This window comes from Muntiacus reevesi, chromosome 2 (genome assembly GCF_963930625.1).
Source record: "Muntiacus reevesi chromosome 2, mMunRee1.1, whole genome shotgun sequence".
NCBI classification, from domain to species: domain Eukaryota; kingdom Metazoa; phylum Chordata; class Mammalia; order Artiodactyla; family Cervidae; genus Muntiacus; species Muntiacus reevesi.
This window is the reverse complement of record NC_089250.1, coordinates 148,161,136-148,180,266: the sequence shown is the minus strand read 5'-3', so window position 1 is coordinate 148,180,266 and position 19,131 is coordinate 148,161,136. Positions and strand designations below refer to the sequence as shown.

At 39.8% G+C, this 19,131-nt stretch overlaps 1 protein-coding gene across 1 annotated transcript in view; it reads right to left on the bottom strand.

Annotated features, from left to right (window-relative positions):
- SORCS3 (sortilin related VPS10 domain containing receptor 3) overlaps window positions 1-19,131 on the bottom strand; it is a 598,500-nt gene that overhangs the window by 94,894 nt on the left and 484,475 nt on the right. The window contains exons 9-11 of the mRNA XM_065920112.1: window positions 16,284-16,463; window positions 2,324-2,470; window positions 631-733 (exon numbers count right to left, since the gene is read on the bottom strand). Of these exons, the coding sequence (XP_065776184.1) occupies window positions 631-733; window positions 2,324-2,470; window positions 16,284-16,463 (430 nt within the window). The remainder of the gene's footprint in view (window positions 1-630; window positions 734-2,323; window positions 2,471-16,283; window positions 16,464-19,131) is intronic.

Below are 19,131 nucleotides of genomic sequence, written 5' to 3'. Positions count from 1 at the left end.
CTGAAAAGGTATATGGAAATCAAATGCATGCTAATCAGAGCACTTCCCCCAGGAGACTTTCATTTTCATCTCGGAGTTGTTTTATCTTCATTTCTGATTGATGTTCAGTGGACAGTGGTTCCAACAATGCAACCTGGAGTTTTTCTGCCCTCTCCCCCAGGCCCTTAGCCAAGTGGTTAATCATGTGTAAACAAACCTTTACACGCACCAGAGACCTCCTGATTAAAAACAGCTCTGGGGTGAAACTTTTGTAAAGAATACTCTATGCAAAGAGAAAACTATCCCAACTTATACTTGGTGAGCTAAGAAGTTCATATATCACATTTTCTTAAAGTGAGAATTCCCTATTACAAACAACCTTTCTGATCAGTCAGTTGACTTGAAAAGGAACTCTGACCTCTAGTTAACACAGGGGACTGCCCTGTGACCATGTGAAATGTTGCATTTACCAAAAGTTACAAGATTCTGGAGCTCTTTGCCTGGGTTATTAGGTTGGCCTTGCAGTTCCACAAATTCTGCCTGTTTTCTGGGATGAATGCCCATAGCTTTTATCTGATGCTCAAACGATTACAAAGAGGTCACGACATATGCCAGAAGCCCTCAGTAAGGAATCGGCTCAGTCTTCCTTACCTGTAGCCACCACGAGCCCTGGAGCTGTCTCCTTGCTGGAGATTCTTCCCGAGGAATACGGATTTTCGGAGATCTGCAAGTGTAGGTGTAGGGAGCAGAAAGGCTAAAATGGAGAAGAAGAAAGTAGTTTCACTCCAGGGAACTCCTGACATGCATCCCAGCCCCACCAGATAGAGGGCTCCCAGGTGCCAACCTTCCAGGAACAGCAAGGGTTAGATGTGAGTCACTCACTCACTTCCCCAAGAGATGACCTGGGGCAGGAGTCATCTCTCCTTGAACAGATGATAGAATCACATCAGAGCCTGCCCTGAGCACCATTCATAGGCCCCTTCCTGTCCCTGCTCCCATCACAATTGTACACTTCCCCTCCCTTTCTCACCCCCACTCTATCTATCAAGGTTCAGTTCATGGTCAGCCTCATGAAGCCTCCTGACCATTCCTTCCTTCTCACCCACAGGATGATGCTGACCTTCTCCCATCTTTGACCATGGTCATCACGCTCTGCTTCTTGGAGCTCTTTGGGGCCCCTGGGAGCAGTGCAGGGGGAAGTGAAGAGAGACAATCTTGACCCTCTACCCTCTTCTTCAATCAGATGGTCCCTCTTTCTGCTTCATGTGTTTGGTTCCTGTTTATAATTTTACTTTGAATTTCACTTAAAATGTCTGAAGCCATTATCTGAAACTTGTATAAGTTTGTCTTCTTTACTTATTTATCCCTAGCTGAGTTTCTTTTAAAAGGATTAGGGATTTAGAGACATGTAGACATATAATAAAAAATAAAAATAAAAAAAATTGTGAAAATGGGGAAAGGAGAAAACTAGATTAATAAAGTAAGATGAAATTCATGGGTAAGGTTTGGGGAGGGGGGAATTCTTGCTGGGACCAGTTCTTGGACACAGGCAGGCATACGACTCCAACCTTCCTAGTACCCCAAGCCAAAAACACGGCTCTGGACTGAAAACTACAAAAGGAAAAGGCCATGTTAATCCTATTTACCACCAAATTCCCAGTTTTTAACATAATGTCTGGAATATTCAGTAAGTAGTGAAAGGCAACTTTTTTTTGTGTGTGAAGGGGAAACAATCATTTCTGGGACTGTAGAAATGTTTCTCACATATGTTCTCTTTAAGAGGACATTGAGGGTTGTGAATTTCACTGTTAATGATCTGTCTTCCCTCTTCATTTGGAGCTGCAGCCCCTGAGAAGAGAGATAATGTCTTATACACTAGATCCTCTATGTGCCTATGTCAATATCCCATATAACTGGAACCCTGGGAATGCTGAGAGATTAACTCTTGTCCATGTGGACATACCAGCCTGCATTTCTTGGGCTTCTAAAGCCCATTTTCAAGCACTTATCAAATGGTATCATGTCAGTATCGGCTAATAGGTATTTACCACTACTGAGCTCTGCCTGGGACCCTTGGGCGCAGGCTTTCTCTTATGCTTCTTTCTCTTACTAGAAGTTGTAGCACATAGTATATTCTCAGTAAAAGCTTGTGGAATCCAACTGAACTTTCCATCCAGATGATACGGCAGTCTGAGTCCACAGATCAATGCCCTAGGAGTTGTAGGAAATGCCTGCCCAGCACCAGGTGCATTCCTAAGGCCTCTTTAGTAGAATAAAGCCCCTGATGGAGCATCCCCAGGTAAGCAGTCTGCCCTGTTGCCCCACATGAGACAGGGACACTGACCAGCAGGCAGTGTACTGGATTGCCTCTCAGGTCCACATCTGGAGCTTGCAGGAGGCGCCAGTCCCTGCCTTTGTTGTACGTGATGTATGTCTTCACCTGGTCATCCACCTTCTTGTTTGCCAGGAATATCCCTTTGATACCTGCTACCTAGGAAAAAGGGCGAGAGATGGAGAACCATGTTGGGGCAAAATGCCTATAGTTTAGGAGAAGCCTAGGGAGAAATGCCCCAGGATTGTCCACAGTGTGTTGGAGTACACAAGAGGAAAAGAGGAGGAGCATGGTGAGAAATGCCATATTCCACATGGTCTATAGGAGAAGTTTAAGCTCACTTCTGCTGGCCTCCACACAATCCCCCCACTCCCTCCACCCGCCTCCCGCCGCAAACCAGATATTCCATCCTCCTCTTACTCATCTTCTTTGCCCCACTCTACACATCTCTGTACTTTGTTCAGAGGATGTTATACTTAATTGACTTATTTATCCTTAATTAACTACCAACATTTCCTCTGGGGTGGGAGTGGTAGATAACGACTGAAGTAGTTACTCCTAGAGAACATTTGAGATTAACCAACATATACTACTATATACAAAACAGATAAACAAGAAAGACCTGCTGCATAGCACCAAGAAGCATATTCAATGTCTTACAATAACTTGTAATAATGGAAAAGAATCTGAAAAAAAATACACACACACGCTCATATACATATGTATAAATATATACATATGTGTGTGTGTGTATATATATATATACATATATATATATAACTGAATCACTTTTCTGTACACCTGAAACATTGTAAATCAACTATATTTCAATAAAAATTAAAAATAAATAAAAACAGAGAACATAGGATTTTGTTCAGAAGGGGCTTGTATACAGGTTTTCAAGGCATCAAGGTAAAATCTGTAATGGTGGTAAGTTGAAGTGTTCTGATTAGTAGTGAGTAGATGTTCTCTTAATAAATTAATAAAATAATTAAGGATAAAGGATCACAAAAAACTGTGGAAAATTCTTAAAGAGATGGGAATACTGGACCACCTGATTGGCTTCCTGAGAAATCTGCATGAGGTCAAGAAGCAACAGTTAGAACTGGACATGGAACAACAAACTGGTTCCAAATTGGGAAAGGAGTACGTCAAGACTGTATACTGTCACCCTGCTCATTTAACTTATATGCAGAGTACACCATGTGAAATGCCAGGCTGGATGAATCACAAGTTGGAATCAAGATTGTTGGGAGAAATATCAATAACTTCAGATATGCAGATGACACCACACTTGTGGCAGAAAGTGAAGAAGAACTAAAGAGCCTCTTGATAAAAGTGAGAGAGGAGAGTTAAAAAGTTGGCTTAAAGCTCAACATTCAGAAAACTAAGATCACTGGGGAAACAGTGGAAACTGTGACAGACTTTATTTTTTGGGGCTCCAAAATCACTGCAGATGGTGACTGCAGCCATGAAATTAAAAGACACTTGCTTCTTGGAAGAAAATCTATGACCAACCCAGACAGCATATTAAAAAGCAGAGGCATTACTTTGCCAACAAAGGTCCATCTAGTCAAAACCATGGTTTTTCCAGTAGTTATATATGCATGTGAGAGAGCTGGACTATAAAGAAAGCTGAGCACAGAAGAATTGATGCTTTTGAACTGTGGCATTGGAGAAGACTCTTGAGAGTTCCTTGGACTGCAAGAAGATCCAACCAGTCCATCCTAAAGGAAATCAGTCCTGAATATTCATTGGAAGGACTGATGTTGAAGCTGAAACTCCAATACTTCGGCCACTAGATGCAAAGAACTGACTCATTGGAAAAGACCCTGATGCTGGAAAAGATTGAAGGTGAGAGGAGAAGGGAAAAACAGAGGATGAGATGGTTGGATGGCATCACTGACTCAATGGACATGAGTTTGAGTAAACTCTGGGAGTTGGTGATGGGCAGGGAGCCTGGCGTGCTGCAGTCCATGGGGTTGCAAAGAGTTGGACATGATTGAGCGACTGAACTGAACTGTTTTCTATCTCAGATGACCCAGCTTGGTGACCTGGCCCCTATCATTGACTGTGCCACCAGTTCACTGTGGACTTTGGATAATTCTTATTTTATCTTGGGTCACAGCCAATTGTCACTTTAAAAAAGGTGGAATAAACCCTTCTCTTTCTTTTCCTCCATTGGTTGGCAAAGGATACCACAGATAATGTAGACTAGCTTGCCAGAGCTCCCCATGTATTGGGATTTGCATAACTTTGTTATTCTGAAGGAAGAAGAGCATCACCACAACACAAGTAGCTACAGAGTGAGGAGATTTATCATCCAGAAGGGTTCACGAGTAAGCACAGATTTGACTCACTTTTATTACTCTCTGCCCACATCTGAGCAATAAGAAGAGATATTTAGAATGACAGCAATCTATGTCAAAGGAAGATTCCCTTGACTTTCCATTTAAGTTCCAAAGGAAAGGTAATTCAAATTGTTTAGATACATATAAACAAGACTTCAGCAGGTTTCCTAGATAACACTCAGCTATCTCGAAATTTTAATTGTATTCATACTTACCCCCATTCTTTGAGGGTCTTCATGAATTGAGGTGTATTGCAGTTCTGAGAGGATCCCAGTGGGAGCAAAGGGAAAGACTTTCATAGAAGTCAGCTCTTGTTTGCTGGAAGATTTTTGATTACAGTTTTGATTTCCTTGCTTGTGATGGTTCTGTTAAGATCTTCTATTTCTTCCTGGTTCAGTTTTGGAAAGTTATACTTTTCTAAGAATTTGTCCATTTCATCCAAGTTGTCCATTTTATTGGCATAGAGCTGCTGGTAGTAGTCTCTTATGATCCTTTGGATTTCAGTGTTGTCTGTTGTGATCTCACCCTTTTCATTTCTTATTTTGTTAATTTGGTTCTTCTCTCTTTGTTTCTTAATGAGTCTTGCTAATGGTTTGTCAATTTTGTTTATTTTTTCAAAAAACCAGTTTTTAGCTTTGTTGATTTTTGCTATGGTCTCTTTAGTTTCTTTTGCATTTATTTCTGCCCTAATTTTTAAGATTTCTTTCCTTCTGCTAACCCTGGGGTTCTTCATTTCTTCCTTCTCTAATTGCTTTAGGTGTAGAGTTAGGTTATTTATCTGGCTTTTTTCTTGTTTCTTGATGTAAGCCTGTAATGCTATGAACCTTCCCCTTAGCACTGCTTTTACAGTGTCCCATAGGTTTTGGGTTGTTGTGCTTTCATTTTCATTCGTTTCTATACATATTTTGATTTCTTTTTTTATTTCTTCTATGATTTGTTGGTTATTCAGAAGCATGTTATTTAGCCTCCAAAAGCCCAGGACCAGATGTCTTCACAGCTGAATTCTACCAAAAATTTAGAGAAGAGCTAACACCTATCTTACTCAAACTCTTCCAGAAAATTGCAGATGAAGGTAAACTTCCAAACTCATTCTATGAGGCCACCATCACCCTAATTCCAAAACCAGACAAAGATGCCACAAAAAAAGAAAACTACAGGCCAATATCACTGATGAACATAGATGCAAAAATCCTTAACAAAATTCTAGCAAACAGAATCCAACAACATATTAAAAAAATCATACACCATGACCAAGTGGGCTTTATCCCAGGAATGCAAGGATTCTTTAATATCCGCAAATCGATCAACGTAATACACCACATTAACAAATTGGAAGATAAAAACCATATGATTATCTCAATAGATGCAGAGAAAGCCTTTGACAAAATTCAACACTCATTTATGATTAAAACTCTCCAGAAAGCAGGAATAGAAGGAACATACCTCAACATAATAAAAGCTATATATGACAAACCCACAGCAAGCATCACCCTCAATGGTGAAAAATTGAAAGCATTTCCTCTGAAATCAGGAACAAGACAAGGGTGCCCACTCTCACCACTACTATTCAACATAGTGTTGGAAGTTTTGGCCACAGCAATCAGAGCAGAAAAAGACGTAAAAGGAATCCAGATAGGAAAAGAAGAAGTGAAACTCTCGCTGTTTGCAGATGACATGATCCTCTACATACAAAACCCTAAAGACTCTTCCAGAAAATTACTAGAGCAATCAATGAATATAGTAAAGTTGCAGGATATAAAATTAACACACAGAAATCCCTTGCATTCCTATATACTAACAATGAAAAAACAGAAAGAGAAATTAAGGAAACAATACCATTCACCATTGCAACAAAAAGAATAAAATACTTAGGAGTACATCTACCTAAAGAAACAAAAGACCTATACACAGAAAACTATAAAACATTGATGAAAGAAATCAAAGAGGACACAAACAGATGGAAAAATATACCGTGTTCATGGATTGGAAGAATCAATATTGTCAAAATGGCTATTCTACCCAAAGCAATCTATAGATTCAATGTAATCCCTATCAAGCTACCAACGGTATTTTTCACAGAACTAGAACAAATAATTTCACAATTTGTATGGAAATACAAAAAACCTCGAATAGCCAAAGTAATCTTGAGAAAGAAGAATGGAACTGGAGGAATCAACCTGCCTGACTTCAGACTCTACTACAAAGCCACAGTCATCAAGACAGTATGGTACTGGCACAAAGACAGAAATATAGATCAATGGAACAGAATAGAAAGCCCAGAGATAAATCCACGAACCTATGGACACCTTATCTTTGACAAAGGAGGCAAGGATATACAATGGAAAAAAGACAATCTCTTTAACAAGTGGTGCTGGGAAAACTGGTCAACCAATTGTAAAAGAATGAAACTAGAACACTTTCTAACACCATACACAAAAATAAACTCAAAATGGATTAAAGATCTAAATGTAAGACCAGAAACTATAAAACTCCTAGAGGAGAACATAGGCAAAACACTCTCTGACATAAATCACAGCAAGATCTTCTATGACCCACCTCCCAGAATATTGGAAATAAAAGCAAAAATAAACAAATGGGACCTAATGAAAATTAAAAGCTTTTGCACAACAAAGGAAACTATAAGTAAGGTGAAAAGACAGCCCTCAGATTGGGAGAAAATAATAGCAAATGAGGAAACAGACAAAGGATTAATCTCAAAAATATACAAGCAACTCCTGAAGCTCAATTCCGGAAAAATAAATGACCCAATCAAAAAATGGGCCAAAGAACTAAACAGACATTTCTCCAAACAAGACATACAGATGGCTAACAAACACATGAAAAGATGCTCCACATCACTCATTATCAGAGAAATGCAAATCAAAACCACAATGAGGTACCATTACACGCCAGTCAGGATGGCTGCTATCCAAAAGTCTACAAGCAATAAATGCTGGAGAGGGTGTGGAGAAAAGGGAACCCTCTTACACTGTTGGTGGGAATGCAAACTAGTACAGCCACTATGGAAAACAGTGTGGAGATTTCTTAAAAAACTGGAAATAGAACTACCATATGACCCAGCAATACCACTTCTGGGCATACACACTGAGGAATCCAGATCTGAAAGAGACACGTGCACCCCAATGTTCATTGCAGCACTGTTTATAATAGCCAGGACATGGAAGCAACCTAGATGTCCATCAGCAGACGAATGGATAAGGAAGCTGTGGCACATATACACCATGGAATATTACTCAGCCATTAAAAAGAATTCATTTGAATCAGTTCTAATGAGATGGATGAAACTGGAGCCCATTATACAAAGTGAGGTGAGCCAGAAAGATAAAGAACATTACAGTATACTAACACATGTATACGGAATTTAGAAAGATGGTAACGATGGCCCTATATGCAGGGCAGAAGAAGAGACGCAGAAGTACAGAACAGACTTTTGAACTCTGTGGGAGAAGGGGAGGGTGGGATGTTTCGAAAGAACAGCATGTATATTATCTGTGGTGAAACAGACCACCAGCCCAGGTGGGAGGCATGAGTCAAGTGCTCAGGCCTGTTGGGCTGGGAAGATCCAAAGGAATCGGGTGGAGAGGGAGGTGGGATGGGAGACCGGGATGGGGAATTCGTGTAACTCTATGGCTGATTCATATCAATGTATGACAAAACCCACTGAAAAATTAAAAAAAAAAAAAAAGAAGTCAGCTCTTCTGGGTTTTTTTGTTTGTTTGTTTGCTTTTAATGACATAATTTAGCTGATGAATGAGAAGTGCTTTTTTAAATTTTTTTTTAAGTAACCTGACTTGCCTTGAAAGAAAATAAAGAATGACAACCCAAATACAAAATAAATAAATAAATAACAAAAAAAGGAACAGGGCATGTCTGGAGGAGAACAGACTTGGGAAGGACACCACTAGGGGAATTTGACAAAGGGCCAGCGATGGAATTGATTAGAATCCGCTGTGAACAGAGGGTGGGAAAGGACAGGAGACAGGGTGGGGCGAGGGGCGGTGGTGTCAGCGTTATGCCCTCTGGCAGCGGTACCCTCCCTGCCTTAGCTCTTCAGAGACAGCATCATTTCAGGAAGGCTGGTACCTCATACACTCATCCAAGGTCTGTGAGGCCCTCAGATCACCTCAGTCTTTAAAACCAACTGCAAAGGTGTCTGTCTCAAACCCAGTTACTGATAATTCCTCACAGGGAATGGAATCTGAGTTTCCTCGGAACCTTCTGCCTAATGGAGGCCTTTTGTTATTCTCTTTAGACACAGGGCTGGTACCTTTTCTGGTGTATTACCAGTTCATGATGCCATATCTCTCTCTCACCTAAGCCAGTTGCCCCTCTCCATCATGCACCCGGGGCCTTGGTATCTAATTTCTAGAACATAAGCAGGTCAGAATCAGACTCTTGTCTGCCACCCTCACCCCCTGCCTCCTAGTTCGATGCATTCTAGCATGAATTACTAGCCACTCTGCTGCTGCTTGTGTTCTTCTGGATAAGCATGTTTGGAAAATATATGCCAGTATTACCTTAGTATTTTTCCTCTAGGAACTCCACCACTCAGGTGGGTATTTTCTGCGTGCCCCACTTAGTCTGAGAGCTAAACCATGAGAATGGAGACTGAAAAGATACAGAAAGGAGAGATTTTGAGGGAACCCAGATGCATCTCTGAGAGTGTTCCTCCTGTAGCTGCACATAATGCCAAAGAAATCTCAGTCTTGTCTGGGGGAAAAAAGGAACATTTTCCATTTGTATTTGGGTTCTTCTAAGCCCCATCATTGTTGCTGAATTGCTTCTTGGCTCCGTCTCTTGAATAAATGGACTGCAAGTTTGGAGGGTACTTTGCTTTCTATATCCTAGGCCAATAGCTTTCAAACTTATCAAGCACAGCCCGAGTAATGAAATTCATTTCCATTGCCATCTAGTAGACCCATGACCATATGTGCATATATGTATACACACACACACACACACATCCAAAATAAAAGTTCCATGAAACACTACTTACCTTCACTACATGCAGTATAAAGAAACTGGAGAATAAGACACACATTTTAGCTTCTCCATTCAAGAAGACATTTAGAATCTGATAAACTTAAACATGCTGTGTCCCACTGTGGTTTGAAATCAGAAGCATAGGTGCTGTTGTTGGCCCCGAGAGCTCAAGGAGAAAGGTACCAACGTGTGGTAGTCCCCACAGAAGAGGGTAGTATTGATACAAGATCTCAGGCCTGCACGACCCACTTTCCCCTGGGAATCACTCTGAGGTGCAAAGAGACATGGACAGCAGCCCCTTGGCAGAGCACTGGGTCCAGGTGGCATGCTCATCTGTCGCTCACTCCCCTGGGCCCTCAGGACAAGGAAACCGGGGTTCTGCTGAGAAAAGCAATTATCATGGTGTGCCTTGGGCTGTCCCTAGAGTTGGACCTGTGGTGAGGAGCTGAAGAAGATTAGTTTGGGTAAAATGTCCCTGTGGAGTATATAAGTAGTTGTCCATCTGTCCAAAGAAGGGTAATGTAAGGTCAAGATAAAGCAGTGGGTGGAGGGCAGTCACTGGACACAAGGAAAGCAATGAAACGTCAATAGTATGGGCAGAGAGGCCAGAATACTAAGAGTAACTCAGAGTTTCATTTTATCCATCCAACCAAGTATAGTGAGGTCAAGATATAATTAGTCATTAGGAAATCTAAACAGAACTAACGAAGTACCACTAAGCCTCTAAAAGAATGTCTAAAAAAAAAAAAACTAAAAAAAAAAAAAAAAAAAAAAAAAAGAATGTCTAAACACACACGTGTGCCACACACTCCCCACCTCCCCCCTGACATGCACACACACACCTGATAATACCAAGTGTTAGTAAAGATGTGAAGCAATTAGAACTTGTTTTCATCTCTGGTGGAGAACAAAATGATATTGCCACTTAAGAAATGGCTTGGTGGCTTTTTATAAACATAAACACATTTTTGAGAGTCCCTTGGACTGCAAGGAGATCAAACCAGTCAATCCTAAAAGAAATCAATTCTGAATATTCATTGGAAGAACTGTTGCTAAAGTTGAAGCTCCAATACTTTGGCTACCTGATGTGAAGAGCTGACTCATTGGGAGAGAGCCTGATGCTGGGAAAGACTGAATGCAAAAGGAGAAGGAAGCAGCAGATGATGAGATGGTTAGATAGCATCACTGACTCAGTGGACATGAATTTGAGCAAACTCTGGGAGATAGTCAAGGACAGAGGAGTCCATGGTATTGCAAAGAGTTGGACATGACAGTGACTGAACAACAACACACACACACATTGGACCTAGCAATTCTATTTCTAGGTATTTATCCATGAGAAAGAAAAACGTTCACATGAATGTTTACAGAAATTTCATTCATAGTCACACAGATCTGGAAACAACCTGAATAACCTTCAACTGGCAAATGAATGAACAAACAAGAATACACACAGGCAATGCAGTGCTACGCAGCAATAGAAAGAAAGGAACATCTCTTGATATTCAATAACATGGGTGGATCTCAAAAAAATAAATGAAAGAAGCTAGACTCAAAAGACTCCCTACTGCACAATTTCATTCATATGAAAATGTAGAAAAGGCAAAACTGGAGGGAGAGAAATCATACCGGCTTGCCAGTGACTTTGGATGGGAGGAGAGTGATCACAAAAGGGCCATAAGAGGGAATGTTTTGGGACAATATCCTATATATTCAGTGTTCTATATCTTGATTATAGTGGTAGATGCACATACCTCTGTTAAGACTCAAGGAACCATAAAGTTTAAATTTTACTGCACATGAATTATACCTCAACTAAAAAAAATGAATGTGAAAAAAAAATGTGTAATAGGAAGAGGCTGAAGTTTTGGATGAAATGGACATAAGTTGGTTCACAGATAGCTTCTCCCTTTTACTAGCTGTGTGACCCGAGTCAAGTTACCAAGTTCTCTGTATCTCTGTATTCTCACAGGCACAATAGGGAATAATATCTACCACATGGAGATGCTATAATAGATAAATAAGAAAAAAATATATATATATATACATATATATCATTAAGGGTTATGCTGTCCAACACCATCCACTAGCCCCACAGGGCTCCTGAACACTTGAAATGTGGCCAAGACTGAGAAACTGACTTTTAGTTTTATTTAATTTTAACCAATTTAAATATAAATTTAAAGCTGATATCGGATCTAGTTACTGGCAAACTTCTAAATATGCTTGGAATAACCAGGGTATGTGAATCTACCTTTTCTACTGTAAATTTTATGAAATGTAAATGCTGATGAAGTATTTACGCTGAAAATTTAGCATATGAATTGAGATGCTTAGAAAGTGTAAAATACACCCAGAATATTGTAGACTTGGTATGACAAAAATATAAAATATTTCATTAGTAATTTTTTATATTAAGCATATACTTAAAAGATAGTATTTTAGATTTTTAGTTAAATAACATATAACATTATAATTACTTTCACCTGTTTCTTTTTTACTTCTTTTTTTCTTGATTGTAAAATGCCTGTGTAGCTTGTGTTACAAATTCATTCAACAAGGGCATTTAAGGAATTATTTGGTATACCATTGTTATTCTGTAAAGATTTACAAGTTGGAAAATACTGAAGAAAATGCAGCAGCTCAAATCATGTTTCCATAATACAATTGAGACTGTTGGAAATAATATTTGTTACCAGATTTATCAGTGGAGAACAACTAAGAAGAAATGTAGTTTATATTTAGAGATACAAAAAAAAGACAACAGAACTCTACATGAAAAGAATGTCATAAGAGTAATGGTGAACACACATAATGAACTACATTCATTGTCAACATCAACCTTGGATGGAATGGGCTCTGTTATCTTAAAGAAGAGATTCTTATTTGGCCTTAAAGAATTATTTTCTCCCCTGATTGTATAATTACAGCCATGACAATACTGCACTCTGAGGCAGGGAGTGGACAAGAGTCCCTTGTTAGCAGTAAACTGCTCCAACAGACCAGGAAATGAACAATATTTCCCTTTAGATTTTATGGAGTTGGATAAGGTTGATCCCCATTGGTCTCCAAGGTCTCTTAGTGCCAAAGACTAGAAGGTAAATTTCTCAAATAAATTCTTACTTTCTTTGTTCCCCTTCCAATGTCAAGAAGAGGTTCATGTAGAAGACAGAATGATACACCAGTAGCTTCAAGTGGCCATGGTAAGCTCAAGCCAATTCACATCTGTGTTAACTATACGCATCTCAGACAAGGAAAAACAGATGTGATACCCTGTTACACTAGAATATAAATCTTTGAATTAACTTGGCACAGGGACTAAATCATGCATATATTTATTTGCTAGATGTGAAGAGAAAACAGAGATATAGTAGCCTGGAGAATAAATGTCAAGCTCTTTAGTCAAGCTCTTTCCTAGCATCTTTAAATTTTTATCCCCATTGTTTTTCAGGGTCATCTCACATAAAATAAAATGTACCTCTACTCATCAGACTCTGGTTCTCTTCTCATGCTGGGACTCAGGCATGCCTTACTCCCATGCTCCAATAATTCATCATTTAAACCTACTCATCTGCAAGACTCCCCAGATACATCAAGTTAGAATTAGCTTTACTGTTACAGTAATTCTAAAACATACAGGAATTATACCTTTCATACAAATTAGACCATGATCACAACCCTATCAGAGTCACTTACATCTTTCCAGTAGATGGTCTCATGCACCAGCCTCATCAAACAAAATACACTTCACAAAAGTGTGTTAATTTAAATGAAACTGAATGTAAAAAGCATGCTGTTTTTTTCCAGCTGCATTACTCAAGGGCATCTAGAGTCCACAAAAATTATAGTGTCTTTGTTAACTGGCCATATGGTACACAATCTCAGTTTCTATGAGAATCTCCAGTGAAGAAAGTCAAAGTCTAATGATCCCTGGAGACCAATTAAATTGAGCTTTATCTCCAAATCACAGAATGCATATCCAGGTGCAAAACAGCATCACCCTCTAAAAATCTTCAATATGGTCATGGTCCAGTTAATGTCAGGATACAATTTATTCCCTTGGCATTAAACACCTTTTAGAATCTGAATCCCAACTTCTTATCCAGCATTCATTCTTGTACCTGACAACCGTCTATTCTACACAATTAGACTGGTTAGCTCATGGACTTAAAAACTTATACCATCTCTCTAACTCTTGGCTTATGTCATTCTTGACATTCCAAGTTTTCCCTTCTTCCTCCTGAGAGCAGACGTACTGATAGTCAGATTGGTAACATTGAGAAAAAGAACTGGGCAGGTGCAGTGCATCCCTAACTCAACTGTTTTTGGAATCTGCCTGCAAAGATCACATCCTCTGTATCACAAGGCTGTGGTGTTATGGAGACAGGTTTCCATATGAGAGCTTTTGATTCACAGGTTCTGTCTGAGACTGGATGGATGAGTTCAATTCTGGGGAGCAGTATTACCAAGAACACCTCCTCCTTCATACTTTTAAAAGCAATAAAGCTGGCATCTGATCTCCTTTTGTCTCACCCTTTGCTTCTATCTCTATTGTTTTCACTCTTGGGCAGGAAGAAGAGGAAATTCATTTATGGACCCTTTCAGAGCCCAACTAACTAGACTGCAAGCTCCCTGAGGGGAAGGACCCTTGTCTTTCCTGCTTTCCTCATGAACTTGAATACAATACAGGGACACAATTATGAAGGAAGAACAAGGACAACAGAGTTGGTCCTAAAGCAGTTACCTTGCCTGATATATCTTGCTTCTATGTGAACGCAATGACACCATGTAATTTTTTTCCCCTCAACAAGACCAACTTCAGCAAGATAAAAAAAAAAAAAAATCACATGTATCTTGGCACATTCTTCATTTTGATTCATACTCCAGAGCAGAATGTCTCATTGTTCTAAATGACCAAGGAGTTTCAGGAAATTTTTTTTTTTTTTTAGGAAAGGAACAGCACAGTGGCAAAATGCACTCTATACCATATCAGCAGAGTCTGAGAAACAGGGATTTCTCAACTAAAGGTCATCTGCAGCGACGTCTACCTCCCTTAATGGGCTCTGACCACAGGAGCATGAATAATCCTCTTACCTCTATAGGCTTACTTGTGCAAACAGGAATGGCCTCCATCCTGGGAACATTCATCCAAACCTTCCCACAGATACGACTTACTGCACAATAACAAAGGTATAGTTCTGCCTCCTGGTGTGATTAGAGGCATGAAAATGTAAGCTTCTCAAAGCCATTTACACTCTTTAGTCATCTCTACTGGTTTTTACAACTTTGGGAAGAAATCTAGGTCATTTCCCAAGCTGGAATCTTGTTGCTAAGGGAATTATTTCAGCACCGGTCTACTTCCTAGAAAATCAGGTTATTTCTTCCCTGACATTCATGTCTCTCCTTTTCATATACTTCTATTCACCCCGTGCCTTTTTGCAATCCTCCTTCTACCTTGTAAAATAATTGGGATCTTATATATTTCCATCACTGTTAGTAAATGAGCAACCAACTTAGATACCAGAGTAGGGGATACTGGAATTATGACATGAGAAGCTCAGAAGAGACCCCTGTAAAGCAGAAGTCCATGCACCCATCTCTCTGTTTTGACAGCCACTCCTACTTCTCAAAGGGGAAAACTCACATGGAAGTAGCTTCTGCAAGCAATCTGCAGCTACCACCCCCAAGAGGCAACTGTGAATGAATGACCTCTGCCAGTACAGTATTTATGGGTCTGACCACAAGTTACTAGCAAATGTTGGAGATAATGAGACACGCCTACTTTGCTCAAATCAATCCATCTAGTTGAAATGGTCAGCCAAGTACTTTCACGGAGAAAGATCACATACATTGTTACTAGACGTATAGACATGCAACATATCATTAGGGTTACTGAGAAAATTAGGCTGCTTTCTTAATATAGTCTCTAAGTGGAGTCACTTGGTTTCCTAGATAAATTACTCTTTAACTGGTGTGTGTGTAAATATATTTATCTATCTATCTATAAAATCAATGAAGGTGATCATATTTAAAAAAAAGAAAATTTCAATGTTAAGTCAAGGTTGGTTCTTTCCCACACATAGGTGTTGGCATCTGGTGGCATTTTAGAGGAAACTTTCGCTCCTACCACTGATATTTGCTTCTTCTCTTATAAAGTTGCTCATAAAACATGATTTTCCAAATAATTTAAAGCATATAAATAGTACTAATCCCTCCACCTAGACTTCATAGAAAGAAGCACAGATTTGAAAAGGGTACTTGAGAGCACTGACATCAAGTACCTTCATTTCTGGCTTGCAATCATACTATATTTAAGACATCGATTCTAGCTACCATTTGTTGAAGGCTTATTGAGTCAACTACCACACAAGGTGCTTTACAAACATTATCCTTCTTTCTCACAATAATTTTATGAGATAGATGTTTTATCCCCACTTTACAGGTGAGGGAATTGAGGCACAGAGAAGTTAAGCCCCTTGCCCCAAATCACCACAACTGCTAAGTGCACAGCTGATATCTGAACTAAGGACTTTATGACTCCAACGTTTGCCTTCATATTGTTAGAACTCATGAAAAAGAGAGGCAGATTCAAGTGCAGGATAATGTTGGCTACATACCTCATACAATTCAATAATGATGTTTCCCACAAGACCTCGGCTGCTCTTAATGTTCTCCATGGCCAGGGTGAAGTAGATCCCACGTGTGTCTGAGATGTAGAGGTTGTACGTGTCATTCTGGTTCCATTCCTGGACCGCTGCGAACACTTGGTTCTCATTGGTACTAATGATGTGCATGTCCTGTAAGAAGATGGAAAGCCCATAAGGCAGCAGATCTCCATATCTCCTTGCCCACTGGGACCCAGAGTAATTACCATGACTTATGAAATGGCTGAGGAAAAGCTTGAGTTATAGGCAATGTTAAACAATTCTGTGTTGGGCCAAGGCTATAAAGTATGAGCTTCATGATTTCTGCTCCTTGCTAAGTGACAGGAAGATGGGTGTAAGGGGCTTTGGTGGGTATCATTTTCCATGGCTTCAAGGGATTTATCCACTTTCATTTTTTATTTTTATAACTGAAAGTTGGTGTTAGTGCTAACAGAGACATACAGCCTTGTATGAGGAAACCCACACATGAAAAAAAAAGACAGGGCCTCTCCCTTCACTCGATCTTAATTTATGGTTTCAACATTTTTAGGATAGTGGTTTTCATGCCTTTCTTGGGAATCTTCAGATGGGGATTGAAAGAAGGGTGGCCCAGAGGCACAGCCAATGGGTGGGGCTCTGGGTTTCCAAATCTTTCAAACATACCAGCACTACTTAGATTTGTTATATCATGGATTTCTGTGTAATATTTTAGGAGTAAAAGACTGAAGGGCGGGGGTTCGGGGGGGTTCTACTGCTAATAGAATAATACTTGAAATTCATGGATTATAGAGGAAAGGATATTTAACCTTGAATTCAGGGTTCTGGGTCATAGCAGCGTTCTACTATAAGTCAGCTGTATGATATTGGGTGTGTCAGCTTCCCTGAGCTTCCATTTTCTCACTGGACAGAGTGAAGAGGTTAAGCTACCAATAAAAACAGCTAACATTTGGGCATACTCTAAGTCATCTAAATGCATTATTTCAATTAAAAAAAAATCCAAATAATTCTACAGTGGCGGTAGCATGATTATTTCCATTTTACTAAGAAATAAAATATGGCACACAGGAGGTTTACCAACTTGCTTCAGATTATATAACTCATAAGTAGTCAAACCATGGTTTGAACCACTGTGACATGACTCTAACCTAATTGTTAGCTTCTAACTAGTTGTATGAAAGTGAAAGTGAAGTCGCTCGGACGTGTCTGACTCTTTGCGACCCCATGGACTGTAGCCTACCAGGCCCCTCCCTCCATGGGATTCTCCAGGCAAGAATAATGGAGTGGGTTGCCATTTCCTTCTCCAGGGGATCTTCCTGACTCAGGGATCGAACCCAGGTCTCCTGTACTGCAGGCAGACCCTCTAAACCAGAAGTTGCAAATGAATGACCCCTGAAATGAATATGAATCACAATTGTTTGGTTTGACTATTATTGCTGCTGTTGTTCAGTCACTAAGTCCTATCTGACTTTTTCACAACCCCATGGATTGAAGCCCGCCAGGCTCCTCTGTCCATGGGATTTCACAGACAAAAATATGGAGTGGGCTGCCATTCCCTTCACCAGGAGATCTTCCTGACCCAGGGATTGAACCCACATCTGCTGCATTGGCGGGTGGATTCTTTACCTCTCAGCCACCAGAGAATCCCTTGGTTTGGCCAAAGCCTCTACCATATACCTGAAAATGTAATATTTTAGATTGAGTCAGTACTTACTGAAGTCTTAGCCTTGCATACCCAAAGATTCCTATCATCTGCCTTTATATATTAATGTTACCATCTTGATCCTTGAAGCCACTATAATTTGTATTCCTAATTCCTAATTCTAATTGTATTTAAAAGTGACTGGATCATTTCTAAAATCATTTCTAATAGTTCAGAATAGTTTTCAAAACCCAGTTTGCATATGTGGCTAGGAACTGTACAAATATTATCACAAACTCAAGTCATTACCTAAATAACTTATACTGTCAGGAGGAAATGTTGACCTGGATAAACATTTGACAAAACAAGAGTAATTTTTAAAATGAATAACTATTAATATACAAGTGTATATGCCAAGGAGTAATAGCAGGCTGGAAAAGCAAAAGAGAGACATCCTTGTCACTGATGCGGAAAGTACTGGTGACAGGGACACAAGCAAGTGGAGTGACAGTAAGTAAACAAGCAGGGTGGATCTAGGCTTTACCTTATTTGACCAACCTTTCCCAGAAAGGGTTTCAACAAAAAACAGGAGCAGCCATGTCTGGAATATCAGAACCATGGAGAGCTCCTCCGAGCTGATTTTTAAAAAGAAGCCAACTCGTTTGATTTGGACAGCTCGGAGGTGGGGAAAGTAAGAAAGCGAGTTCTGGATCTTTTACTGGAGATTCGCTGTGAAATCTCAGCCTTTAGCCTTGGACTTCCGAGTTCTGGATTTTTTACTGGAGATCCACTGTGAAATCTCAGCCTCTAGCCTTGGACTTCCGAGGTCACCTTGACTAAGACCTCACTTGCTCTGCTTGTTTGTGTTTACACACCTTGCAGAATCGCAGGTTCCTGCGGAGGTGCTTGAAAATGGAAATGAGGCTCACTCTTAAAAACCATCTGATGAAGTCATGTTGTGTTGGTGTGGAATGAAAACCCAGGAGCCCAGTAGGAGGGGAAATAGCAGCTGCAGGAAATTCGGATTAAATTCACTTACCCTGTTAAAAATGTAATAGAAATGCTTGGCTTTCCCCAGATGTTTTGGTCATAAAAATGAATGAGCTAAGTTATTTTAGACTAAACTAAAGTAAAAGAAGTAGGGGGGTGCAGAAAAAAAGCAACTTAAAACACTGGGGCATG